The 19,382-nt window shown below is 37.1% G+C and overlaps 1 protein-coding gene across 1 annotated transcript in view; it reads right to left on the bottom strand.

The window, feature by feature from the left end:
* Positions 1-1,283: 1,283 nt before the first annotated feature.
* Positions 1,284-19,382, bottom strand: part of ddc (dopa decarboxylase) — a 59,438-nt gene continuing 41,339 nt past the window's right edge. Inside the window, exons 11-14 of the mRNA XM_056474972.1 lie at positions 15,548-15,567; positions 13,075-13,173; positions 10,321-10,422; positions 1,284-1,927 (exon numbers count right to left, since the gene is read on the bottom strand). Coding sequence (XP_056330947.1) covers positions 1,727-1,927; positions 10,321-10,422; positions 13,075-13,173; positions 15,548-15,567 — 422 coding nt within the window. The 3' untranslated portion in view covers positions 1,284-1,726. The remainder of the gene's footprint in view (positions 1,928-10,320; positions 10,423-13,074; positions 13,174-15,547; positions 15,568-19,382) is intronic.

Raw genomic sequence — 19,382 nt, 5'->3', positions numbered from 1 at the left:
AAGTTTCTCAAAACGGATGTTAAATTTAGCAGTTTTAATAAACTAGGTACTTTTTATTAAAAAGGTGATAATAAATTATGAACTTAAACGTCTTCGGTCTATGCTAGGGTGAGGTTAGCAATCACACTACATTTGAATTGCGGATGGCCCCAACCAATATGCTCTCTACCCTGATCTTATAAGGAAACGTAACTATTTTACGTTTTGTTGGTTTAGTGGCAGGGCGACACGGTGGCTCAGTGGTTCGCACTGTCGCCTCACAGCAAGAAGGTCACTGGTTCGAGTCCCAGCTGGGTCAGTTGGCATTTCTGTGTGGAGTTTGCATATTCTCCCCGTGTTCGTGTGCGTTTCCTCCGGGTGCACCGGTTTCGACCACAGTCCAAGGACATGTGGTATAGGTGAATTGAATAAACTAAATTGGCCGTAGTGTATGTGTTTGAATGAGTGTGTATGGATGTTTCCCAGTACTGGGTTGCAGCTGGAAGGGCATCCGCTGTGTAAAACATATGCTGGATAAGTGGTGGTTCATTCCGCTGTGGCGACCCCTGATGAATAAATGGACTAAGCAGAAGGAAAATGAATGAATGGTTTAGTGGCTAATTCGTATAAGTCCAGTACGATTTTTTAAAGAAGACATGGCACCAAATGCAACCTCTAAACTCAACCATCATTGGTGGATGAGCAAATCGTAATTCTCTAAATGAGATTGTACAAATTCATACAAATTAGCCACTAAATCAAAAAGTTCCAAATTGCCATGAGATTGTATTGCTCTGCCTCACCAATTTGGCCATAGCCAACTGAACTGCACCAGGCATTATGGATCGCTCACACTAGTCAAACAAACTAGTATTTGGGGTCAATTGGGCTCAGGTTGGCAAGTGATATGAGTCTTATGACTTAATTTTTTTCCATATTTGTAAAAACTTAAAAACAGACATGTTAGGAAGAATATCGTATCAGTTACTTATGAGAAAGTCTCTGCTTGTCATATTATTTGTACTATAAAAAAATATTTTATAATTTTTCTAATAATTGTTTGCCGATTATTATTTTGCCATTGTAGGTGTAAATGTAAGTAAATGCCTTTTTTTGTCCTTCAATGTTTTTTCGTTAAATCAAACTGTTGACATAAAGATTCTGCCGTCAAGAGATTTGTTTACAACATTATACTTTTATTTTTGGTTTGTAGTGCAAATGATTAATTGACAGAATCAGAAAACTGAAAAAGAGTGATCTGTTCAGTTTGATCAAAGTTCATTAAAATATCTCAAGTTCATTTCAAATGCTGAAAACTATTATTTTTTAAATTATTACTTAGGATCTACAACTGTTTAACTCATCGCAAAAGCTGAACAATCATTCAAAACCTACTGATTGGTTATTGAAATTTTCAATGATTATTTGTTGGTTAATTACTTTTTTTTTTTTTTTTGCTGCCCTAATGATTACAGGAGTGAGGATGAAAATCATGAAGAAGAAATCTGCAATCGACAAACATGATATGATGTGCCTTTTTTGGACATCATGCCATATAAATGTAGGCAGAGGGAGCCTGGAATGCTACACACTCATGGCGGACACCTTTGTGACAATCACGAACGCACACATATACATATTTTGCCAATAAATAGCATGAATCAGCGATAGAGTGGAATTAAGACAGTGTGAAAGCAGACGAGGTACAAATCAGCTGTTTGACTCATTGTGATGCCCACTGCAGTGGTCAGTGTAGTCGTTCCTGAAGCAGCTCCGATGCCAGCTGTCGGATGTGGCACCAGGCCTCCTGGACATGCCGTGACTCAGTAGCACGGGCACACACAGCGAACCGCAGAACAAACTTGCCAGCCAATTGGCAAGGAACGAGATGAATCTTCCGTGCACTGTTGATCCTCTTCAGCAGATTTTCACTTAATTCATTGGAGCCCTGCAAGGTTTAATGCACAAGTAAGTATACTTTGTAACTGCTCCCTTTCAAGGATACATAACTCAAATTCACTATAGTGTTCAGTACTAAAAATATTAGCTCTTTGTGTGCGCGCTTATGAATTTCATTGAACACAAAATTAGATATTCAAAAGAATGCAAGAAAAAAGCAGGCAATAGCTATGTTTCTATACAAAGATGTGAATTATGCTAAAAATTGAAATATTGCACAAAAGATTTGTGAGTAATGCAACATTTCCATCCAATGAGTTATATAGAACTAAATCTTCACTTCCTGATAAACTGTCATTAAGTATCAAAAAGAAACCTCTGTGATAGGGCCCAGTATTATTCAAATCACAACTAAAATGCAAATAAGCAGCCATTGACTTCACTTGCATTTTTTGTTCGTACTATGGATGTCAATAGCTATGTTTCTATTTACCTATTTTTAAGTGCATTTTGGATTATCTCATTGGAAATGCCAAGATGTGATTTAAATTTTGAAAATGTGCATAAAAAATGGTTGTGCACAACTGAGTAGAATAAACTTTATAAGACTCTATAAGAAAACTACAATTAAAACACTTTTACTGAAAGAATTTTTTGTATACGCAACAAAAAAAGTCTTGTGATTCTGAAATCAGTGTATCCCGATTATTGTTTTTCCTTATCATGGAGGCCTAAATCGAAACCGAATTCTGATTTATTGCCCAGCCTTGGTTAATAGTATCAGTGAACCCATAGCGATCTTGACTTTGTGCACGTGTAGGTTACTAAGGGTTGACAGAGCATTATTTTATTTTGAGGTCGATTAAATTATTGGTCGGGACATTTCAGTAATTGGTGGATATTGGTGGGGACACGTCCCTTCCGTCCATGCCAATTCTATGCCCTTGTATAGCACTATATGTGTCACGGATTGGCCAGGCTCTTCCACCAATTCCACACAGCGCCCATCATCACCGGAGTTCTAATCATGCACAGCTGCACCCAATCACTCAAACACACTATATAAGCACACACCTCACTTCAGTCATTGTCCGGTCTCGTTTCTACGAAGCGGACTCATAGAGAGTACCCTCCTGGTATTCACTATCCTCTTACTCAGCATTTGATACTTACCTGTTCTCTGTTTACTTCCAGTTTGTCCAGCGTTCCCCGTGTCCTGTCAGAGTTGAGTGTTTCGTCAGTCTGTCTTCCCCACAATCCATCTGGTGTGTGCATTCGGTCTTCCTCAGTGTCTGTCATCCGTCCTGCTTCAGAGAAGGAATATACTATCAACCAGAACTTCATTCACTTTCCCATTGTCCTCCTGCTGTTGCTCCGCTGTTAAAATAAATACAGTTTAATATTTACTCACCCTGTTTGTCCGTCTGCTTCCCTAACAGAAGACCGGACCATACAGTTTACAGCATGAGCACTCCCGATCCCATTCAGGAGTTGGTGGACTCGCTGAAGAGAGTCCTTCTACCATCTGCACCACTTCCCGAAGCACCACCAGCACCGAGCACTTCTTCGCCGTCCACCCACTCATCCAGTCCCATGGCTCGACCAGCGCCCTACTCTGGCGGCGCGGAGGAGTGCAATGGATTCCTTTTACAATGTTCTCTTGTATTCACTATGCAACCTGATTTATATCCCACAGATCGGTCGAAGATTGCTTTCATTATCTCCCTTCTCTCTGGATCCGCTCTCCGGTGGGCTGAGACCATCTGGCAGCAAGCTGGACCGGTAACGAATTCCATTCATACATTCACGAAGTATTTTAAAGAGGTCTTTGGTCGTGAGGATGGAGAAGTGGCAGCTGGAGAGCAATTATACCACCTAAAACAAGGAGCCATGTCCACACAGGACTATGCCCTCCGATTTCGTACTCTGGCTGCTGCTAGCGGCTGGAATGAGCGATCTCTCCTTACTACTTACCAGTTCGGATTGGCACCCCACCTTCGAATACAGTTAGCAGCCTTAGACGATACTATGGGTTTGGAAAAATTTATCCAACGTTCTCTTCGATGTTCTGATCGTTTGAAAATCTACCAACATGATCCTGAACCAGTCCCTCAAGCACTCCTCCGTCCGTCAGAGCCCGTGGCCCCTCCCGAACCAGAACCCATGATTATTGAATCTGGTAGACTCACAACCACTGAGCGACAGAGGAGGCTGAACCGGGGTCTGTGTATGTACTGTGGTGCCGAAGGACATGCCAGACTGAACTGTCCCATTCGCTCCTTGGTGAGTGTGTTCAGTTCTACCATTGAGAAAATGCACCCCCTCACCACCAATGTTCAGTTAACTACCCACTCTCTCTCTGTTGCAGCTACGGCCCTTATCGACTCCGGTTCAGCTGGAAACTTCATCTCGTACGCCCTCTGTTGCCACCTCCAGCTCCGCACCGAAGCCTCGAAGCACATCTACCAGATTCAACCCATAACCAACGATATCACTTCCCAGGCACGTATACATCGTAAATGTGAATCCATCAATCTCCAAGTTGGATTGCTTCACAAGGAGGAGATTCAATTCCTGGTTCTGGAGTGTGCCACCATGGACATCATCCTAGGGCGCCCGTGGCTGGTGAAGCACGATCCCATCCTCTCTTGGGGTACAGGAGAAATAAAGAAATGGGGTAAAGAATGTATGTCAAGCTGTTTTCCCGATCTACCTTTACAACCTCAACGACCCCTTCCGGTCTACGTCACCTCTGTCGAAAGTCCAGTCGAGAAATGATCCATTCAGATCCCGAAGATCTACTCCTCATACGAGGACGTATTTTGCCCCAAGAGAGCTTACCAGCTACCTCCACATCGGCCATGGGACTGCGCCATAGACCTGATTCCTGATGCTCCAATGCCCAGAGGTAGGATCTATCCGTTGTCCCTTCCGGAGACTAAGGCCATGGAGGAGTACATTCAGGAGGCTCTGAGTCAGGGGTATATCCGCCCTTCCACCTCACCTGCGGCATCAAGTTTTTTCTTTGTGGCTAAGAAGGATGGAGGTTTGCGGCCATGCATCGATTACCGAACGCTCAACCAAGGAACAGTCAAATTCAGGTACCCACTTCCTCTCGTCCCTGCAGCCCTGGAACAACTCCGATCGGGCCGGATATTCACCAAGTTGGACCTCCGCAGCGCATACAACCTGGTACGAATACGCGAGGGGGACGAATGGAAGATGGGGTTTGTGACCCCTACTGGGCACTACGAGTATCTGGTCATGCCCTATGGTCTGGTCAACGCCCCCTCCGTATTCCAAAATTTCATCCATGAAGTCCTCCGGGAGTTCCTCCATCTCACGTCATTGTCTACATAGATGATATCCTGATTTACTCCCGGAGTGAGGCCGAACATCGCCACCATGTTGCGGAGGTCCTGCAAACCCTCCGGAAACACAAATTATATCTCAAAGCTGAAAAATGCTCATTCCACTTACCATCTGTGCAGTTTCTGGGATACATAATAGATCAAGAAGGGGTTCGTATGGACGAGAGGAAGGTCACTTCAGTTATCTCCTGGCCAGAACCCAAGACCATAAAAGAACTTCAACGATTCCTAGGGTTTGCAAATTTCTATCGACGTTTCATTCAGAACTACAGTATCATTACCGCTCCTCTCACCAACCTCCTCAAAGCTAAACCCAAGAAATTATCCTGGCCTCCTGAAGCCGCCGCAGCCTTCCAAAGTCTCAAAGATTCCTTCACTCAAGCTCCACTCCTGACTCACCCAGATCCTGACCTGCCTTTCGTGGTTGAAGTGGATGCATCAACCACTGGAGTGGGAGCCATCCTTTCACAGTCCCACGGTACTCCCAAGTTACTCCATCCATGTGCCTATTTCTCCCGGAAGCTTAGCCCGGCGGAAAGGAATTATGACATCGGGAACCGAGAACTTCTCGCCATCAAGCTCGCCTTGGAGGAGTGGCGACACTGGTTGGAGGGGGCCAAACATCCCTTCCAGGTGATCACAGACCATAAAAACCTACAATATCTCAAAGATGCTAAAAGACTCTGTCCTCGTCAGGCCCGTTGGTCATTGTTCTTTTCCAGATTTCATTTTTCAATATCCTATCGACCAGGATCAAAAAATATCAGAGCAGACGCACTTTCCAGAATTCATGATCAGCAAGAAACCACTGAAATCCCGGCCAAGATCCTTCCAGAACACATTGATATCTGCCCCATCCAATGGTCTGCTCCTCCAGCCATCGCCACTCCTGACCCCATACCTCCGCCGGGCTGTCCCCCTAATCGGCGATTTGTCCCTGAAAATCAACGGGTAGATCTCATCCATTCTAGTCACGCATCTCTGGGCACTGGACATCCCGGGGCCAACAATACCCTCTCGCTGCTATCCCAACGTTTTTGGTGGCCGGACATGGCTAGGGATGTGAGAAGGTATGTACAAGGCTGCAGAGAATGTGCCATATCGAAGAGTCCTCGACATCTACCTGCAGGAAAACTCCATCCCGAACCGTCCCTGGTCACACCTAGGAGTAGATTTTATGACGGACCTTCCTTCCTCCGATGGTAATACCTGCATCCTGGTCATAGTAGATCGATTCTCAAAATTCTGTCGTCTGATTCCCCTGAAAGGTCTTCTCACGGCCCTAGGAACAGCAGAAAATCTTTTTAACCATGTCTTTCGATGTTTTGGACTCCCAGAAGATATAGTCTCGGACCGAGGTCCTCAATTTATTTCCAGACTATGGAAAGCATTCTTCAAACTCCTAGGTGTGACTGTCAGCCTCTCGTCTGGATATCATCCTCAAACCAACGGCCAGACGGAGAGGAAGATTCAGGAAGTGGGACGGTTCCTCAGGACCTTCTGTCACGGTCACCAGAATTCCTGGAACCAGTTTCTGGGCTGGGCAGAATACGCCCAGAATTCATTGCGACAACCTACCACAGGACTAACGCCATTCCAGTGTATCCTAGGATTTCAACCTCCACTCTTTCCCTGGGATGGCGAACCCTCAGATGTACCAGCAGTGGATCACTGGTTTTCGGGAAAGCGAGAGGGTCTGGGACGAGTCACATCACCACCTTCAGAGGGCAGTTCGTAGAGCTAAGGAAGTGTCAGACAGGAGGAGGAATATAGGGCCTGTCTATAATCCCGGGCAGAAGGTTTGGCTCTCCACCAGGGACATTCGCTTACGACTGCCCTCCAAAAAACTTAGTCCCAGATTTGTTGGTCCCTTCACCATCCTGGAACAGGTCAACCCTGTCACCTACAAGCTACAACTACCACCTCAGTACAGAATCCATCCCACATTCCACGTATCACTACTTAAACCCTATCACAACCCTCTGATTCCCTCCACAGAGCCTGGCCACGAAGAGGAACCCCCTCCCCCACTGATGTTGGAAGAGGGTTCCGTCTACACAGTCAAGGACATTCTACGGTCCCGGCGTCGTGGTGGTCAACTAGAATACCTCGTTGACTGGGAGGGATATGGACCAGTGGAGAGGTCGTGGGTCCCCAGATCCGACATCTTAGATCCCGCACTTATGGAGGAGTTCCACTCCAATCACCCCGAGTTCCCAGCACCTCGCGGACGAGGTAGACCACCACGGCGCCGGAGGTTTAGGCCCTCAGGAGCGGGCCCTGGGGAGGGGGGTAATGTCACGGATTGGCCAGGCTCTTCCACCAATTCCACACAGCGCCCATCATCACCGGAGTTCTAATCATGCACAGCTGCACCCAATCACTCAAACACACTATATAAGCACACACCTCACTTCAGTCATTGTCCGGTCTCGTTTCTACGAAGCGGACTCATAGAGAGTACCCTCCTGGTATTTACTATCCTCTTACTCAGCATTTGATACTTACCTGTTCTCTGTTTACTTCCAGTTTGTCCAGCGTTCCCCGTGTCCTGTCAGAGTTGAGTGTTTCGTCAGTCTGTCTTCCCCACAATCCATCTGGTGTGTGCATTCGGTCTTCCTCAGTGTCTGTCATCTGTCCTGCTTCAGAGAAGGAATATACTATCAACCAGAACTTAATTCACTTTCCCATTGTCCTCCTGTTGTTGCTCCGCTGTTAAAATAAATACAGTTTAATATTTACTCACCCTGTTTGTCCGTCTGCTTCCCTAACAATATGTTTGTTTTGGCTTTTTTTTTTTTAATTGCTGAATGCCTTAATTTTAAATAGCTTTGGACAAAATCGTCTGCTAAATGACTAAATGTAATGTAAAATGTTTTTCCCCAACAATTTTCAAAATATTTTCCTTTGTGTTCAGCAAAAAAAAAAGAAACTCAAACAGGTTTTAAAGAAGTGGAAGATGAGTAAATAATGACAGAATTTTAATTTTTGGCTATCCATTTAAATGATGTTTGACTGTATACCAATTTCATCCCTTGGCTACCACCAGTGTCATATTGCTTTGTTCTTGGAACTTTGAAAAGTGAAGCTTTGAAAAAATAAAACACAAGTTAGTAGATAAAAATGGCACTAAATTAAGTATTTAAGCCTCATAAAAATGACAGGGAAAACTGCAACAAGCTCAACTTTTTGAGAAGAATAACCACTCCTTTTCACCTGGGTTGCTAAATGTACAGTACACGGAAAACAATTTTTGTTGAATTTAAACAAACAAATTAAATGTAGTAATGTTCAACTTAATTTCTTTGTTTAAATTCAACCCAAATAAATTGTTTATAACCACTTAACTTAGTTATAAACCACTTAACCGCTTAAAAATTAATCTTTGAATTTTTTTTTTCAGTGTACAGTGATGTTTGATGAATATGTTAATGTTTCATATACAGGGAAAAGTCATGAAATTTTGACATGGCATTTTCCAGCCCTGGAAAAGTTTTGGAAAATCAGAAAAACCCCAAAAGTATTGGAAAAGTCGTGGAAAACAGATATCGGTATACTTGAATATAGGTTAGTTGTCTTTACTTCTTTTCTGTCCTTGGCCAATCACATACTCTCACATTATTAATGCGGTGTAAGCATTATCTAAATAAATTTTACATAGATTTTAAATTGAAACGAAATAGATTGTATGTTTTACAATCTATGTTTTAAACATAGATTGTTTTAAACATAGATTTTGGTACAAGCATGTTTTACAAGATGCTGTAATAAATTTAAACATGCATTGCTTTTTACCACGCATACCACGAAAATTTACCTGAAAGTCTTGCAAAAATCATGGAAAAGTCATGGAATTTTAGTAGTTAAAATGTGTATTAACCCTGCATATGACATAAAACTATGTTGTTATGTTTTAGAAGTTGATAAACTATAACTGAGATGATTAAACATGGATAAAGATTAAATTACAATAATCAAATTGCTACAATCAGCAGTGAATGTTTTATAACTCATATTTCTAATACTGTAGGTTTCCACATATAAAGTTGACATCAGAATTATAAGCCCCCCTTTGAATTTTTTTCTTTTTTAAAATATTTCCCAAATAATGTTTAACAGAGCAAGGAAATTTTCACAGTATGTCTGATAATATTTTTTCTTACTTGTTTTATTTCGGTTAAAATAAAAGACGTTATAACATTTTTTTAAACCATTTTAAGGACAAAAATTATTAGCCCCTTTTAGCTAATTTGTTTTGCGATAGTCTACAGAACAAACCATCGTTATACAACAACTTGCCCAATTACCCTAACCTGCCTAGTTAATCTAATTAACCTAGTTAAGCCTTTAAATGTCACTTTAAGCTGTATAGAAATGTCTTGAAAAATATATAGTCAAATATTATTTACTGTCATCATGACAAAGATAAAATAAATCAGTTATTAGAAATGAGTTATTAAAACTATTGTTTTTAGAAATGTGTTTAAAAAATCTTCTCTCCATAAAACAGAAATTGGGGGAAAAATAAACGGGGGCTAATAATTCAGGTGGGCTACTAATTCTGACTTCAACTGTATGTAACAAGTGTTATTGTTTTTACAATGTTTTATTGTTATCATATTGTAACATCATTGTTCTTAATATCTGAGCTGATGTAAGTTGAATAACATGCTTTTTTGTTTAAATAACAACAGAAAATTCCATATTGTCAGTTGTGGCTTTATATTGACAGTTAAATATTTTCAAAATAAAACAGAATTTAGCAAAATTAACATGGATTAAAATTATCATGTCATTTTGAAGTACTAAACATTTAATAAATATCTGGATGCTTTTCATAGTTCATGCACGAAAGGTTTAAAACTCACGTTTAAAAAATGTATCTACCTGTTTTTAGTTGCTGCTTTCCACAACATGATTTTGTGTAATTTGCAGCTCTCTTTGCACAGCTTGCACAAATTAAAATAAGTCATACTGCAATTTTCCATAGTTAACCACCTCCCAGAGCCAAGCTATTATAACCACAGGCAGAGATGTGTTTGTTTCTGTAGTGAAAGTGTTTTTCTCTGACCTTGAGTCTAAAGCAGACGAGACCCATCACCACATCAGCTGAGATCTCAAAGCGTTGATCTGCTCTCACTAAAGACTCGAACTCTTTAGCCAGTCCTACATGCTGAAACAAGATCGACAATGCATTGCAGACATGACATTTGCATAGTTTAACAAACAGACAGATAGATTTATATACAGGGCCTAAAAATAACACTCGCTAAGCACCAAATGCAAGTAAAAATAAGTGTTGGCGAGTATTTATAGTATTGTCAGTTGTCAAGTAAAAATTTTATATTGCAATGTAGCAGGTGAGTTTTCTTAGAGATTCCTTTTTTAGTCTTGAATAAACTCAAGGACTGCATTTAAATCACGTTTGCAGTGTATTTCTGAGTCGAAATGCTCATCCAGATCTTATTGTCATAAACACTGTTTTGTCTAAAATGAAAGAGTTTGAGAGACATTCTCTGTGCACACATTCTAAAAGTGAGAGTAGCAGAAAACCTTTGCTTGCTTTTCCTCAGTAACTTATAGACTTACTCTGTCCCCACTCCCCATCTCTAATATTAACATCATATAGCAATCTGAAATATTTACTGTGCCTAGAACACACATTAAAAAATGAGTTAATTGTGTAGTATGTAAGTTTGGCTCCTAGTAGATGAACTGGCTGGTTGCCATATTGATGTAAGTGTGCCTGACTATCAAGCCTGGTGCTGTGTTCACACCAGATGCAACAAGCGGGGATAAATCACGCTATCCGCGCGTAAATAGACGCATGAACATTTTGAGTTTACTCACTTCATTCGCGTGTCAAATTTACTGAGCAATAGATGCGGATTCGTGTCATGGGCAGGGCTTCTGTCTGCCCGGTGACTGTAGCTTCATTGCTAAATGGCTAACATGGATTTTATTGAGAGAACAGCTGTGTTCATGTGCTTTATGAAGGCTGAAAAACAGTATAGATTTGTTTGGAGCTGTGTCTGAGTCCACTAGATCCAGCTCTATAAGCTCATAAACTCCTCCAGAAACTTTCAGCGGTGATGTGCTGGATAAGTTGGAAGTTCATTCTGCCAGATTAATAAAGACGCAACCCCAAATTAATAAAGAGACTAAGCCAAAAAAAAAAAAAAAAGAATGAATTTCGCAGTGAATATAAATATATATATTTTGGTGCGTTTAAAACAAAACTGTTATCTTCAATTAATTAGTTTGGTCACGTAACACCTTTGTAAATATAAAGATAATACACTTAAATTCTATTGAGGTGTTCCAAAAAAGGTTATTATCTCAGATTAGTTTCAGTTTTGGCTTTGGTACTGACAAATGTATACAGAATATAATATTGTACAGCATTGTATTGAAAACGTTCATATAAAAGAGAGATCTGTGAGGCGTGTACTCATTTATGCTCAACACTTTTTATTAGCACATTGATTGATTGATTGATTGATTGATTTATTGATTGATTGCCCTAAGAGAAGCAAAATAGTAAATTCAGGTGTGAAATAATAACAGTATTTTCAGCTTTGGATAAAGTACTCCCTCTAACATACCAGCAGAGGGCAGTAAATTCGGATAAAATAACCAAAATATCAGTTCAGGGAATATTCATGTGCTAATCATGTAGATCTAATTAGCTAAACAGATTCAATTTAACAGCAATCAAAGCTTTAAGTCTGATTACTGGAATTTAATCTGACCATGCAATTTCCTCATTCTCAGACAGTTATTCTTTGTGGCTTCTGTTCAGACCTGACCTGAGTCATTCAGAAGCAGTGTACTGCATGAAGCTATGAGAAGTACAACTGGGAAATGATGCACTTTGCAGATTGATCTCTATGATCTTTTATTATCTATATGTGTTTTTAAAGAATGCATACACATTAAAAAAAAAAAAAAAATATATATATATATATATATATATATATATATATATATATATATATATATATATATATATATATATATATATATATATATATATATATATATATATATTGAATATTGGCCAGATTTCCTGTAAAGTAAGGTGACTGTTTTCTGGGAACAATCCCAATTTTTGTTGTAATACATATGAATCAATCAATCAATTTAAAAAATCCAGTTTAACATTAAAATGCAAGCATACGTATATTAAAATACACATTATGTGCCTAAAAATTTTACTTACTTATAGGGTATATTTAACCTCTAGGCTAGTTCTGCAGGTTTTAAACCACTGACTTAATATTTGTGCAATTACTGTATGAATGAACCATATGGAATCAACAATGGTTTGAACCATTATAGGGGTGACCAATGCCACCCATTTAAATTCTTACCCTGATCACACTGTAAATAATAATGACAAAAAAGCCATCACAACAAAAGCTTTTATGTTACTTGAACTGATTTTAATCTTAAGTTAATCAGGTTTCAACAAATTTTTTAAGTTATACAAAGTTTAGCTTCATATTTTAGTCAGTTTGACTGATGTAAGTTGAGATCACTAGAAAAGATCAATTGATTCAACTCAAAAATTTAAGGCAGTATAAGATATTTTTTTACAGTGCATAAGTGATTGGCTATTTTGAACCACTGAACTTAAAAACGCCCCTTTGTTTCTCAGAACTGGTCTGAATATCATACAGTATAGTTCATGAGCAAAAAAGATAATGTAATGATGTCTTAGAAAGGTTAAAAAGATTTGCGTCATTCCAAATAGACTATGAAGCCAAATAAGATGTGAATGTCAGGGTTATCTTGACAGACAGCATGGGTTAAGGACAGTTACCTTGCGGATGTAGGCTTGGAGAGCTTTGAGTCCGTACATGCGGAACACAAACCACATTTTGAGAGAGCGAAACCTCCGACCCAGCGGGATCTGCCAGTGCTGAAGGGAGATGAGATGAGATGAGATATGACAACTGTGCACACACAAATACACATGAAACACAGACGCAAACCAGCACACATAAACTTATGCTTAAACTAAAGTTTGTACTTCGATGTTCTCTCAAAATGTATACAGACTTACATTCACATTTAAATACATTAAACTAACTATTGTGTACTATACATGAATAAAATTTTACAGTTAAAGCGATAGGTCACCCAAAAATTAAGAATTGACCGCCATTTGCTCACACTAGATTTGTTCCAAACCAAGTTATTTTTTGTTCTGTTTAACACACACAAAAAAGATACTGTATAGTGAAGATTGTTGACTGTTGGCGTCAGCAGGATTTTTAAATGTTTTAAAATAAGCTTATCCTGCTCACCAAGGCTGCATATATTTCATCAAAAATATATATATTTTTTATTAATAAAATGTTATTGCACTATAAAACAACTGTTAAAAAGTAGTTTATAATTTAATCATTTATTCCAGTGATTTTAAAGATAAATTTTCAGCTTCATTACTCTAATATTAATTATTATTATTATTATTATTATTATTATTATTATTATTAATGTAATAGTAATGAAAGCAATAATGACTGGCGTAATAATTTCATTTGAAACTACATACAATAAGTAATAAATATATATTTAATAAATAAGTATTGAACTTTTTTTTATTTAATAAATGCCGCCTTGATAAACAGAATCTTTTTGTTTACACTTTTAAATAAAATTAAAAACTCAACCCAAACTTTTTGACCATAATAGTTTTAATAACTCATTTCTAATAACTGATTTATTTTATCTTTGTCATGATGACAGTAAATAATATTTGCCTAGATATTTTTCAAGACACTTCTATACAGCTTAAAGTGAAATTTAAAAGCTTAACTAGGTTAATTAGGTTAACTAGGCAGGTCAAGGTAATTAGGCAAGTTATTGTATAACGATGGTTTGTTCTGTAGACTATCAAAAAAAATTAGCTTAAAGGGGCTAATAATTTTGACCTTAAAATGTAAAAAAAAAAAAAAATTAACAACTGCTTTTATTCTAGCCAAAATAAAACAAATAAGAAGAAAAAATATTACCAGACATACTGCGAACATTTCCTTGCTCTGTTAAACATCATTTGAGAAATATTTAAAAAAGGAAAAAAAAAAATCAATGCAGGGGCTAATAATTCTGACTTCAACTGTCTAAATATATAGGTTTTTTTCATGGATGTCAATGGTAAATGATGACAGAATATACATTTTTGGGTGAACTATCCCTTTAATTGATGTCTAAATTACATACATGACTTGTGATTCTTATATGATAAGAATACGATGACTTCACCTGGTTTCAAAATTTACTGTTATAGTATAATAGAAATCATTACAGTTGACATATAACATGTTAGCAAGAAATTAAAATTAATAATAAGATCATGTTCCATAAACAAACTTTTGAAGCTGTAATTAAAAAAAGATTTTGGGTTTATTAGCTGTTTTTTTTTAATACAATAAAAAAGTTTGTTACATTTCAACAAAACTCGTATTATAAATTCTATATTAAATAATATTCAATATTTAAAAAAATTGGAATTTTAATATTATTGACCTTTTTTAAATGCATAGACAATAGAAGGTTTTATGGGGTTAACAAATCAAATACTATTAAATAAATTAGCCACATTTTTTTTTACCAAAACCCTTGTACTACACTGTAAAAAATATCTTTACATATTTTGTGATTTCTGTTTATTTGCAGTTGTGAATTGTGAATGTATGGGATGTTGATTTCTCCACGGTCGACTTTTGATGTTGAAAATTCCGCTTACAGTTTACCAAAGGGACTTTTATTGACATTTTAGTACTTTGAAATAATACAATGTATAATAAATAATATATAGAGAAACGAGTTTGTAAAATAATAGAAAATGGCAGTTTATTACAAGGTTTTTACCACCAACCCAGACAATTTATAATGTTAAACTATTAAAAATTTTAACAAAAGTCACTTTTTCCAATTTATTAAGGTTAAACATTGTTGTAATAAAGATCAATCTCCCATAATGTAATTCAAAAGTATAAATAAATGGGGAAAATAAAAACATGAATCACAAAATAAGGAAAACTGCTAATTTACGGATACTTTTACTGTAGATAATGTAACCACCAAGTAAACAAGGTATTGCTTCTTTAGAAGTGGATAATAAACAGATAATAACAGGCTTACAGAGATTATCAGTAAGGTAAATAAGCATTATTTATTCTACATAATCATTCAAAATTTACTGGTATTGCTATACTTGCAGGGACATTTGGTCAGCGCAATGTGAGGAATACAATACAGTACACACAGACTCTGAATATACTTACTCTATAATCAGTGACAAGTCCTATTAAAAAAAAAAAATCATAATTAGTAATTTCACAAGTTCATGTATGGATATTATCATGATCACACAAGCACAGAAATCATAAACGATAATTCACACATATCAATCAATAACAGTAAAAGCTAACATTCAGTTTTACCATCTGCCCAAGGCTGTTGTTAATGTAATCATGCAGTTGTTCGTGATGGAAATGGCTTTAAGGTGTGCATGCATATATAAGTGTGTGTGCGCATGTGTTGGTGGTGGGTTGAGAGGCAGTGCTGCTCTTTTGTTTGGTTGTCAACACAATTACAATGGTCTGCACAGCTGCACACTGCCCACAGGCACATTACCAGAGGATCTGTCTTTGTTTAGCCAGGTTTAAATGGTCAATGAGCAACCGGAGGCAAAAATGAACCATGGTTTTACTACATACAACAGAAAAAATGGTTTTAAATCATAATATATGATTTTAAACCATGTGTAGTTTTGCTACACTTTTAACCATGATATTTATAGTAAACCTTTGGTGCGCCAAAAGGTTACTAATACACATTTATTATAATAAAACCAGCCTGATCTCATGAGGAAACGCAACTATTTTATCTTTTGTCAGTTCACTGGCTAATTTGTACACATTCATACATGTTCTGTCATATAAAAATGATAAAATTACATGCTAATATGTTAAGAGGTAATCAATTTTAAATACTGTTTATTTAATTTTAAAGTTACTTTTATTCAAAAATGAATGTCACTTGGTTAAAATGTTATTTAATATACAGTAGAAACCTTATGTGTGTCACATACTGTATGTACTGTTGCCATATACAGTTGAAGTCAGAATTATTAGCCCTCCTGAATTATTAGCCCACCCTATTTATTTTTTCTGTTTAACGGAGAGAAGATTTTCTCAACACATTTCTAAACACAATAGTTTTAATAACTCATTTCTAATAACTGATTTATTTTATCTTTGTCATGATGACAGTAAATAATATTTGACTAGATATTTTTCAAGACACTTCTATACAGCTTAAAGTGACATTTAAAAGCTTAACTAGGTTAATTAGGTTAACTAGGCAGGTTAGGGTAATTAGGCAAGTTATTGTATAATGATGGTTTGTTCTGTAGACTATCAAAAAATATATAGCTAAAAGGGGCTAATAATTTTGTCCTTAAAATGGTGTTTAAAATATTAAAAACTGCTTTTATTCTATTCTAAAAAAATATTCTCAGACATACTGTGAAAACTGTCTTGGTTTATTAAACATCATTTGGAAATATTCAAAAAAGAAAAAAAAAATTCAAAGGGGGGCTAATAATTCTGAATTCAACTGTATACAGTACACCATGCATACAAAATGCTCCTAAAGTTAATGTTGGGGCACAGAGAGCTGTTGTTTACTAGCAAACAGAGAGGCTTACAGAACACCGCAGTGCACTGATAATCTGTGAATAATGAATTGGTGAATAATCTGACAGAGACTTTACAGTGTGACGTATAGTGGATGTCAGCACAAGACATCATGTCTCATTAATAAGGATCATTGTCATCCGCTTTACACCTCATGCTAAGGCACTTCAGTTATTTATTGGTGTTACTGTTGTTTATTATTTACCATGATCATAGTAGTTTAATACACAGGTCTCCTAATATATTAATACCATGCATATTAAATTAAATAAATGAATTAATATAAAACAAAAACTAAGATCTAGCAAAATAATATTAGTAATACTATTAACACTACTAATAATGATTATTATTATGTTAAAAATAATAAACAAATTTAAAAATGTAAATATATATAAATACATGTTTCTTAATATATTACTCAACATAACATTTCACAACACAGGCTCATTGGAAATCTATGCCTAGATTTTTGTAAAATACGATAATAATAATATTTGCAAAATTAAAAATATGTTGCTCCAAGTACGTTTTGTTGCATGTTTCAGATGACAAATCCACCAGAGGGCACTGAATCTGAAATACCTTACTTAGGGGCATTCACATATCGCATCAACCAATCAATCAGCTTCGCGCTTTGTATAGAACACACACATGTCAGTAATAATGTCAGGCTGATTACCTCAGACATTACAGCGCACCAAAGCACTGCAGTGCTTTTCAATTCCCTCCATTCTATAATACAGGTGTGTTAAGGCGAATTGTTGGCACGTTGCTATTGTGAGGAACTAAAATAGACTGTTCTAAAGTCCAGCGCAGAGACTGTTAGTTGTGCGCCTCGCTTACACATTGCTTAAAACACGCAGGATGTACAGCAATACACAAATGTCTTTACAAATAAAAAATTATTGAAGGATTAAAATATTACCAACATTATTACTTTCTACATAAATACTGCCACTGCCTTCATGCCTACTTCATCTCGGGAGCTTTTTTTAGTTTATTCATGACAACTTGCTTTTGTATAATGTTATTATTAGTAGTAGTATTATTTATTATATTCATATTTATATTTGTTTTATTCAAAACAAGCTTAGATTTGGGTTTTGGACTATATGGGGAATAGCATGTGTGCTTGGATATAACTCAGTTTATTGACCACACTTCATTATTATTATTCATTTCATCGTTTGCTGGAAACTAAAACTGAATTTAGAAATAGTTTAAAAACAAATTTTTGTGCTTAAAAAACTAAAATAATTATGTAGGCTAATGGATGTCTGTGCGTACAACATGTTTTCTTATACACGAAAGAGAGAAAGTGAAAGTAAAGGCCGATTGGAGGAGGCTCATTCTTTATCCTTGTGTTGCAGATGCTCTGTTTAACTGTTTTCTCGCTAGTGAAGTGTTTCGTTTTTCCACTTACAAAGTCCGCCATGTAAAAAGCAAATGTGCCATGGCACGATGCAACTGCCTCTTAAAGAGAATAGGAGATGAGACTGATTGGTTTATTCTCAAAACACACCCATAGCTCATTAAGAGAACGAGCACAACCCTGTTAGACCATAGCAAAAGTGGATTCGGACACGCCCTTAATGCTTTTGCGCCCCGCGGTTTTGCGTCTAGAATTAATAAAATAGAACCCAATATGTGAGCAGCCCCTTAAGGTTTTTGTGCATTTCAGATACACATCCTTCTTGTCCATGTCTATGTGAAAGCAGGGCTCGTCATATAGATCACCTAGTGAACCACTAATCTAAACCGTCCCATACTGTTTAAAACAACCATAGTGTTTTCAAAAGCAAATGTAAGCGAAAAGTGCACTGCGGTCAAATAATTTTAGCTTAATTTTACATGCTTTAATTATACATATCTCTTTTGTAGAACTCTATTTCACCACACTCAAACCCAAACACTTTGCATTACTAGTACAACACTGTATAAAGTGAGCTATCAAACAAACTGACCATGCCAGAAAAGTTGTGAGATGTTGTGAGAAAAGTTGTTACAAATCATAGACACGGTAAATCAGGAGGCTCAACCTTGTTCCTGGAGATCTACCTTCCTGCAAAGTTTAGCTTCAACCCTTATCAAACACACCTGGACCAATTTAATAGGACCTGAACAGCAATTGATAATTTCAGGCAGCTGTGTTTGATATGGGTTACAACTGAAATCTGCAGGAAAGTAGATCTCCAAGAATTTGTCAATATATTTGTCAATAATATGTCCCTGTAACTATCATTAGTGTAAAAAAGGAACACAGTTTGTTGGTGTCAAATTGCCCTGTAGCATTCATTTTACCAAGACACTGCAGTCAAACGTATATTGAAGTATTACGTTGTTTGTTTGTTTGTTTTTTTTTGTGGTTTCACACAAGTGTAGACTAAAGCATGTGTTTACAATGAGCATGTGTCAC

The sequence above is a fragment of the Danio aesculapii genome, chromosome 16 (assembly GCF_903798145.1).
Source record: "Danio aesculapii chromosome 16, fDanAes4.1, whole genome shotgun sequence".
Lineage (NCBI taxonomy): Eukaryota > Metazoa > Chordata > Actinopteri > Cypriniformes > Danionidae > Danio > Danio aesculapii.
This window is presented reverse-complemented; position numbering and strand designations above follow the sequence as displayed.